The sequence below is a fragment of the Delphinus delphis genome, chromosome 1, assembly GCF_949987515.2.
Source record: "Delphinus delphis chromosome 1, mDelDel1.2, whole genome shotgun sequence".
Lineage (NCBI taxonomy): Eukaryota > Metazoa > Chordata > Mammalia > Artiodactyla > Delphinidae > Delphinus > Delphinus delphis.
The window spans coordinates 12,158,973-12,168,562 of record NC_082683.1 but is presented as its reverse complement, the minus strand read 5'-3'; the positions used below and the strand labels follow the sequence as shown (position 1 = coordinate 12,168,562).

Genomic DNA, 9,590 nt, shown 5'->3' with positions numbered 1-9,590 from the left:
GATCCTCATGTCCAGACCCTCCAGTCTGAGAAGACTGCCTCAAACCACAGCACCCAAGGGGCAGTGGCTCTGCTTGGGGCTTCTACGTAAATGCCACAGACCCTGTCCCACCCCAACGGAATGTAGGAACATGCACACTAGGTCTGGAACCCAGTTCATCCTCCCAGCACCCTTGCGGGTCAGGCACAGTATCACCATTTTGCAGATAATAATGGAGGATCAGAGAGGTGCAGTCACTCATCTAAGGTCACAAAGCAGAGGCTGAACCCAGACTTCGATTCTGTGGCTCTCCCTCTTCCCAGAGCTCCTCCAGCACCTGTGGCTTAAGCCTTCAGGGCAAGGGTTTGGGTACAAAGCAGAGGATTTGTGCCTGATACCACTTTTAGAAGATTTGGGCAAGAGATCTGGGACAACACCCGCCCCCCGCTCCCCGCTCTTCCAGACAAAGCCCCCTTTCTGAAAATCATGATGGCCCTTCAATGACTTGTTAAAATCCTGAGGCCCTGAGCCACCCTCTGCCCCTAGATGTCAGCCAAGTTACTCCCAACTGGGAGCCCTCTGCCCCTAGATGTCAGCCAAGTTACTCCCAACTGGGAGCCCTCTGCCCCTAGATGTCAGCCAAGTTACTCCCAACTGGGAGCATGTGTGTGTTGTGAGCGGTGGGCTGTGGGCTTGCTGCTCTGCATGGACCTGGGCCCACCGTTGCCTCGGCTGCCCCAACCTGTATACAGTAGCAGGATAATTGGCCGCCCTGTTGACATCCCAAACCCGTCTCTGGTCTCGGGCAGCTGCTCACTCCAACTCATAGCCGGCATCGGCCAGCCAGCCAGCACCGCACGTCCACACCCTCACCTCCGGCCCTGTGAGCATCAGGAAACCGGGAAGAGGGAAGCAAAGGGACATGGTGCTGGTGGCAAGTCCCTCCCAAAGCCATTTCCCCCTCATGCCAGCCCCCAGCTTCTCCCTCTCCCGCATCAAGCAGCGAAGGGTGAGAGCTTGATGCCCGAGCAGCTTTCCCACCCCTAATGGGTCCTTCACCACTCGGAGCCTCAATTTCCCCTTCTGTCCAATGAGGGGAGCCTGAGAGCCATGGCGGCAGGGCCCTATCTCTGCCTCGTTCATCACGAGTCCCCCAGAGCCTCAACGGTGCCCGGCACATAGCAGGTGTTCAGTAGATACCTGCTGAGTGATGAGTGGTTTCCAAACACTGGCCTGTGGGCGGGCTGAGTGGGGACCTGATGGGAGCCGATTCCTGGTCCCTTCCCTAGACCCCAGATCAGAATCTTGGGGTACATGAGAAGAGTCTGTGTTTGTTGAAAGTCCCTCCAAGTGATTGGGGTGCCCTGGCAGGTATGGGATTCAAGGCATTGGATCATCTCTGAAGCTCCTTCTGTCCCTGGGATCTGAAAGGAGAGACATGTACAGAGACAGGGGAACGGCCTTGATGACTTTTCAGGCTCCCTCCCGGCCATTGAAGTCAGTGGATCCAGTGCATGTGTGGGTGATGCCTTAGGGATGGGGTAAGCGGGGGGGAGGAATGGTGGGCGGGGGTGGGTAATGAGGTCTGCCGTCCAGGAGCAGTGACTCAGGCCCGCAGCACCATGACCTTGTGTCTGCATTTAGCCACTGGCTCCTGTTTCCCTGGCGGGTGGCAGGCTTCTTGGTCCCCCACCCCCACCCCACCCTCTTTCCACCTCACCTCAGTGCTGGTAACTTCCTGGCAGCCCTACTGGAACCCCGTCGGCCAGGATGGGTGACACAAGCCAGGCAGGAATCTCCACTAGACAGACCGACAGACCCCTTTGGCTCCAGCCACCACCCTGACCCCACTTCACAGACTACCGGCACCAGTGGTTACCCGTGTTGATGGACCCCCCCGCCCACCGCCGCAGGGAGGAAGTGTTGTGGGAGCCAGAGAAAAGAGAAACAGTCCCTACCTTCAGGAGCCCCCAATCTAACGGGGAGACAGGCGAACCCCTAACCCAGGGAACTGCCAGTCTGATAGGGGAGAGAGGACCCAGGAGGACCATGTCACACTCAGGTGCTGGGGTAGGCAAAGCCAATTGGTACAGCAGGCATCTGGGCAGGCCCCCCTGTGTAGGCTGCAGCAATCAGAGAGGGCTCCATGGAGGAGGAGGAACCGGAGCTGATCTGGGAAGGAAGGGCAGGATTTGGAGGGGGGAGCAGAGGCCCCACACTGCAACTTGGGCAGCAGAGGACCCCTGGCCTCCCAGAACGGCCTTCCCTGCTTCATCCCCTGGTCCCGCATGATCTGTGCATGGGCAGAGGTGTTTCTCAGGGGTGTTCGGGACCAGACTGTCTCCATACACGAATGTTCAGGCCACCCTGGCCTCCTGGAGGGTTTGGATCAGATAAGACAGGGTTCAAATCCCAGCTCTGCCACTTGTGCGTGTGCAAGCCCCAGGCTCTCTGTGAGGCTCTGTTTCTCTATCTATAAAATGGGAATACCATCTCCTCCCTGAGCCGTGCAGGGATCAAATGAGGCCATGCTGGAGAGCTCACAGCCAGGAGCCGGTGCCCAGCAGGCACCTCAGAAGTCAGAGCTAGAATGATTGTCTTGCGGAACTCTCCTTTACCTCTGACTAAGACCCTGCCCGCTGCCACCCCCAGCATCTCCTCTGAGCTGGAGGTCAAGCAGACATTTCCTGGGAACATAACATTCTATATTGTTAAGGACCATTACTAAATTATCTGCTCTCCTCCCCTGAGTCCAGGCCCAAGCCCCAGCCCGGCCTCAGCTTTCTTCTCTTGGGTCCCGAACTGTTCCAGAGTTGGGAGGTGGGGGGTGGGGAGGGAGGTAAGCATGAAATCTGGGTCCCCGTGGGAGCTGGCAGGGGGACAGCTGCACATTCTATACCCCGCCGGGGCTGTCTCAGTCCTTCCTCAGAGATGGCTGTGAACATTATCTGCCCTGAGGGAGGGAACCCCTCGCCTCACACAGGGGTCCAGCAGGTGGGGGTCCTCCATGCACCCCTGACCTCCTGGCCTTGCATCTCCCACTCTCCCCAGAGCCAGGGGCTTGGGCCTTTCTGCCCTGATCACCCACACCTAGATCCCTCTCCCCAAGGGCTGGAACTCTGGGGGAGAGGGGATGGAGAGAGAGAAAACCCTGTCCTCAAGGAGCTTGCAATCTGGTGGGGGAGACACAGAAACACGGAACACACACAAGGTCCTGAGGTGGGCCCAGGGGTCTGAGTGGTGAGGGGACAGCAATGGGTCCCCACCTCGTTGCCGTGGGAGGCTCCAGGGCTGGAGTTATCGGCCTGGAATGCCAGGCAGTGAGCTCAGCCTCCTGGGCCTGCCTGTGTTGGACTGTCAGCAGGGCCGTCTCACTGGAGAAGATTTCCAGCCCCTCTGGGCCACCGAGAGGACTAAATTTAGCTGGTAGACAAGGGGCTGGCCCCGCGCCCAGGGACGGTTGGGCCTTATAAAGCGGCGGCAGCCGGGGCCCGGCACGCTCCCTCCGAGCCTGCTGCCCACGCGCCCTCCTGTCCACCCTGCCCACTGGCCAGGGCCCGGCCGCCCGCCCGTGGATGAGCCACAGGACCTCCTCCACCTTCAGAGCGGAGAGAAGCTTCCATTCTTCCTCCTCCTCCTCCTCAGCCTCCCACACCCTTCCCGCCCAGGAGCCGCCCATGGAGAAGGCGTTGAGCATGTTCTCCGAGGATTTCGGCAGCTTCATGCGGCCCCACTCGGAGCCCCTGGCCTTCCCAGGCAAGTCCTCCGTGGGGAGGGGAGGTGCCCAGGGAGGGGACACCTGCTCCAGCGCACCCCCTGACGTGGCTGCAGCTGCCGAGCTGCTGGGAGCAGGTGCCGTACAGCTGCAGCCGCGGGTGACCACCGGGACAGATGCGGCCACAGAGACAGATGTGGCCGTGAGAACAGGCAGGCCTTCAAGAAACAGCTCTGGCCTGGGGCTCAGCTACACGCACCCCTACTCCAGGCCTGGGGTGGGTCACTACAGACATATGCACACACCACCCCACCTGTGCTGGCTAAGGCCCCATCCCCCAGGCGGAAAAGGTGTGCTGCAGGAGGGCGGGTGGCAGGCAGGGTGGCAGCTACAGCTGAGGGGGAGCTCAGGCCCGGGCGGCCAGCCCCTTCCCTCCGGAGGGGGAGCCGGAGACCTGGGTTCTGAGTGCCAGCCCGCCCGCTGCTCTGCTTACGGCAGCCCTCCCCACAGCCCGTCCCGGGGGGCAGGGCAACATCAAGACCCTGGGAGATGCCTATGAGTTTGCTGTGGACGTGAGCGACTTCTCACCTGAAGACATCATCGTCACCACCTCCAACAACAACATCGAGGTGCGAGCTGAGAAGGTGAGCCCGCTCCCTGCCCCCAGACCCTGGGCCCCACGCCTGTACCCTCTGCCCCGTGTCCCCACTCATCCCGGGAACCCGCACCCTGCCCAGTACCCCCCAACCCCCAGGACAAACTAGGGGCCTCGCTCCTGTAGCTGGTGGGCCACGGGACCCCCGTTACTGCCTCTCTCTGCACCAGGCTCCCAGATGCTTTCTTCCGGAGTCCAGGGCAGCTGAGGAAGCCACAGGGGATGGGGGAGGGGGGAGGGATGCTGCAGGGAGGTGAGAAGGGAGATGAGAGGAGGGAGATCGTGGCTGAGGCAGGATAGCCCTTCCTGTGGGCATCTGGAGAAGTGGGGGGCTCGCTGGACCCTCACCTCTGGACCCCTGAATTAGGCCCAAGGTTGCAGAGGCCCTGCACTTCAGGGTCACACACCCCCCAAACCCCACACTCCCTCCACCCACAGGTCTCAGGGTCACTTGGTCACTAGGGTCTCTGAGTCCCAGCTCCCAGGAGGCCTGCACCCTGGAGGAGGGTGTGGCCCTGGCTGCACAGGGATGCTGCCCCCAGCGGGCCAGAGCCACTGCTGCTCCTTAGGGAAGAGGCTTGGCCCAAGGCTGCCTCTGGATCCCCCTTGGCCTGGCTTTCTCCCCTGAGCACAGGAGGCTGGATGCCCGAGGGGCGCCTGTCAGGGAAGCCAAGGACTGTGCGCACCAGGACCAGTGGGCAGCACGTGCCAGCCCTGCCACCCTCACCAGTGACTCAGCCGCCCCAGGCTCCTCTGGACACTATGTGCTGGCTGAGTCACGCAGGAGGGGCCGCCGGCCGAGCCCTGACGGTAGACACCGTGTATCCGGGTATCCAAGAGGGCTCAGCTCTGCTCTGTGCCACCTCCTTGCTGCTCAGGAGCCCCAGATTCTGCCCCTGAGTCTCCTCCCCATCTGAGCTCCCCCACCAAGCCCTTGCCTCTCCCCTAGGACCACTGGAGCTCCTCTAAGCACCTCGGCACCTGTCCCTGCTCAGCCCTGGCCAGCCCCTAGACCGGGCCTCTGCACCTGAGAGCAGAACCCCTCGGCACAGGGGGCCCGGCTGGGGTTAGACTGGGGAGCAGGGGCTGTGGCTTGACGTGAGCAGGACAAGGGTGAGGGGCAGCCTGCCCTGACCCACTACCCCTTCCCCAGCTGGCAGCTGACGGCACGGTCATGAACACCTTTGCTCACAAGTGCCAACTGCCGGAGGACGTGGACCCCACGTCGGTGACCTCGGCCCTGAGGGAGGACGGCAGCCTCACCATCCGGGCTCGGCGCCAACCACACACGGAGCACGTCCAGCAGATCTTCCGGACCGAGATAAAAATCTGAGGGCCTCCCACTCCCTTCCCCCAGCTCCCCCATCTTCTCCCCCACTGGCCGGCCAGAGTGGCTCTCCTGACCCTCTCATGACAGCTTCCGGGACATCTCAGCCCAGGTTCAGGCCCTGACACCTCAACCCCAGACCCCAGGTGGGTCATCCCCTCCAAATGTGGCCTTCTGCTCTACCCAGGGCAGGCCAGGGACCCCCTTGCTTCACCCGTGGCGCCCAGATTCCAGATATGGCCTCGTTCACTTAATCCAGAATAAAGGGATTGGGATGGAGAACAGGAGACCCCGAAGAAGCCAGTTTGGGGAAGGGGGATTGGGACAGGCAGGATCTCTGGGCAAATCATCTGCAGGACAGACAGACAAATTCTGATCTATGGAGTCTCTGCAGGGCAGGGGCAGGGGGACTGGGGACCTGGGGACCTGGGACCCCCTTGGCTAAGGGGAGCGGGAGAGGCAGAGGGAGATCACAGGCAGAGGTGCCCAGCTAAAGTGAACTGCCCGGGCACAGGGAGGCCAGAGACAGCCATGATGGTCCGCTTCCCCTATGCTGCCCTCCAAGCCCCGAACCAGCTGCCAGGCTGTCTGCCCACAAGGTGCCCCAGCCAGCCAGCTGTGCCAGCGCAGGGCCACATTGTGTCTGTATATAGATGGGGTTTTTCCAATACAGCTGGTTCGTGATAAACTGTGTGAACCGTCTGTTACCTGCTCATATGCCCCCAGGTAAGCCTGGGCCAAGGGGTGGGGCTGATCCTTCTGCCTCCCACCCAGAGACCTGGGCTCCCGGGGCTGCCTCCACTGCAGACAGCTTACCCCGCAGAGGAAGCATGCATGGGGCTTGGGGTCCTCAAGGTAGGACCCCAGCTTCCTGCCAACCTTCCCCTGTGGCCATTCACCTCCCCCATCCTGTCCTCTATAATCCGCGAAGCTATAGGCTTGGTGTGTGTATACCACACACACACACACACACACACACACACACACAAACAGGCGTGCACACATGCACGTGCACACGTGCACACTTATCTTTGTCCTTCAAATACTGAACATTACCACTGGTTAAAGCCAAATTCGGAACGTTCTAAAATCAGATTTGCAAACTCCATTCTTCTCAATGGGGACAGAGTCTGAACAGCTGAGCGCCCAGCTTAACCTCTGATGGCTGGATTTGAACCCACAATGTCAGAAGCTGCTCTCAAACCGCCCTCCCAGCCCTCCGTGCAATGGGGGGTAGTTCTCCTTATTCTGCCTCTCAGCCTGTGCACCCTGTGCCCACAGTTTCCTGCTAGAGAATGTCCTAATCACAGGAAGAGTCCCCACCCCAGTTCCCTCCCAGTCCCCAGTCCAGGGCGAGGACCTCCCGCCTGCCTTCATTCTGGGGAGCCCCAACTGCCCCCCGTGACCCTGGCTCAGTCTCCCACATACAGAAGCAGGGGTGATGGGTAAGGGTGGTTCCCAGTTAGTCGGGGCCCCCGGAGCAAGTGGCAAGGCCAGCCTCGGCCCTCTGCACTTCTTTGGTCAGTGTTCTGTAAGGTGCCCTCTCACCCCTGCCATTCTGGGGCCCTTAGGAAATGACTCGGGGTGGGGGGCGCAGAGGAGGGTTCTGGCATTGTACCCTGCACACACAATAAACAACAGAATCATGGACTTCTGGAGAACACCCGCCTGAAGTTCTCAAACTTGGGATGGGGCTGGAGGCAGCAGAGTGCGAAGGCCGGGGATGAACAGACATACCTTTCTTGAGATTTGGGGGCAGGGGTGGTAGCTCAAGCAAAGTTCACGACCTCACAGAAATGTGGGTGTCCTTCGGCCCCCTCCTTTGGCTCCCAGGCCCACCAGGGCAATAATCTGGGAATTATTTCTCTGAAAAACCCTGCATCGCCTTCTCTTCCAACTGCCAACCCCTGCTACTACCTGCCAGGCACTGTCCCAGGCACAGGGACACCAAAGTTGGGCCAGCTGCACTGGGTTGCTCTTGAAGCCTATCTCGTACCAGATGGGTTCTGACGACCAGAGAGGCCGAGTGACTAGCCTAGAGTCACACAGCCCCAGGGGCATAGCCCGGCTGAAACCTGGCTGGGAAGCTGACTGGTTCAGGGAGTCTGAGTACCCTTTGGAGGGACTCACACACACACCCCCAGGCGCTACTGAAATCGGAGTTCCTCCGCGGAGCTCCTCCGTGCAGCTCTGTGCAGACGGGAGGAGGGGAGGGAAGCGGGGGCGCGGTATTTCCAGCCTCCGTGACTCACTGATTCCACTGGGCTATTTGCAGCCCGACACTCATCGGCGAGGAGTTGCGGGGAGGAGCCGGACCAGCTTTCCCCCTCCCTCGACCCCCACTTGGGGTCAGGCTCACCTTGGCGTCCCGACCCCAGTGGCGTCCCTCCCTGGGCCGGGCTGGCAGGAAGCTGGGCTGGGAAAGGGGGCATTTCCTTAAGTCACCAGTGGGGCCGAATACTCCCCACCCCGCAGACCCCAGCAGCCCCCTCCCCAGATCCCGGTTTTAGAGGATGAGGGCTGCGCCGCGGACAGAGCGGCGCTGGGGACTAGGCACGTGTAGAGTGAAGGTGCCCTCCTGCCAAGGTGACCCTGCGGAAGAGGAGGGCGGGGACGTGGGGACTGCAGGCTTTCTTTCGCTGGCTCCGCCCCCTGGCGCCTGGGCTGGCCGCCACGCTTTGTCTCCACTGGCCCCCCACACTTTCTAGGCTAAATATAGGCCTGGCTGCGGGCCCTGGGCCCCGCCCCCGCCCCGTGAAGAATGATTATAGCAGCCCCATCCATTGAGCACCTACTGTGTGCCAAACACATGCTCATCCCCACAACAATCACAAACGCAAGGTAGGTACCAAGGAGGACAGGAGGTTCAGAGAGGTCAAGCAACTGGCCCAAGGTCACCCAGCTTAGAAGTGGTATGGCTGGAATTTGAATCATTGTCTGTGACTCTAGAAGGTCCTCTGCTGGGTCACCCCAGATCAGTCCCCCACCACCAAAGGGCCGAGGCAGCTCCCCTGCTCCCTTCCTGTATAGGGAAGGGGAACTCCTACATCTTAGAGCTTTTGGAGTGGGGGTGGGCAGGAGGCCAAGGCGGTTGAAAAGATGCAGGCTTCTAGGGCTAGAGACCTGCAAGAAGGTCCAGGTCAGGTGGTGCCAGAGGGGTGTGGAGGACTTAGGAGTTTCCATCACTTTCAAAGTCCTAGCCCAGGCCAAAAACCTCCTCCTCCAGAAAGCCCTCCAGAGCTACCAGCTCGGAGTCACAGACAGAGCCCAAAGAACCCTAGGTCCAAAACTTGTCTTTAAAAGAAGCTCAAATTCAGATGAAAGGAGCACATGCCTGGGAGTGAGGGCAGACCCTGAGGCTTGGTTGGCCAGCCCTGTGTCCTCTGGGAGTTATTCCAAACTCCTCATGGTTTGATGGTGGGACCTAGGCCCAGGGAGGGGTAGGATCTTGCCCAGGGTCACACAGCAAGTCAGTGGCAGAGATGAGGTGAAGACCCAGGACTCTAGAACTGCAGGCCACAGCTTCTCTACCAGACCAACCCCCCATCCCCAGGCCACCCTTCCCTGACTCACCTCCAACATTGTACCCCTCCATCTCCCCCCTGCCTCCATCCTCTTCCCAGTCTGCCTTGGATCCCAGTTCTGCCATGGCAGAAGATGCCTTATTCTGCCCTCCTGCTCCCAAGCCTGGCATGGGAAAGGAGCCAAGTAAATGTTTGTAGAATTTTTTTAAAAGCTAAGAGGCCTCAGTAGAGGGTGGAGGGTCAATTGCGGACTCTGGAGTCACAGCGCCTGGCTTCAGATCTTGGCTCTGCTGCTCCTGAGCTCTGTGACCTTGAGTAAGTAACTTAACCTCTCTGTGCCTCCGTTGCACCATAAAATGGTGCTTAATAGGATCTACCTGCTGTGGTGGT

General features: G+C 60.3%; 1 protein-coding gene across 1 annotated transcript; it reads left to right on the top strand.

Moving 5' to 3' along the window:
- Nucleotides 1-3,497: 3,497 nt before the first annotated feature.
- On the top strand, nt 3,498-7,337 carry HSPB7 (heat shock protein family B (small) member 7). The gene is made up of 3 exons (XM_060033451.1): nt 3,498-3,735; nt 4,205-4,338; nt 5,503-7,337. Exons 1-3 carry the CDS (start codon nt 3,555-3,557, stop codon nt 5,680-5,682), a joined length of 495 nt encoding a protein of 164 aa, XP_059889434.1. The 5' UTR covers nt 3,498-3,554; the 3' UTR covers nt 5,683-7,337.
- The last annotated feature ends 2,253 nt before the right edge of the window (nt 7,338-9,590 follow it).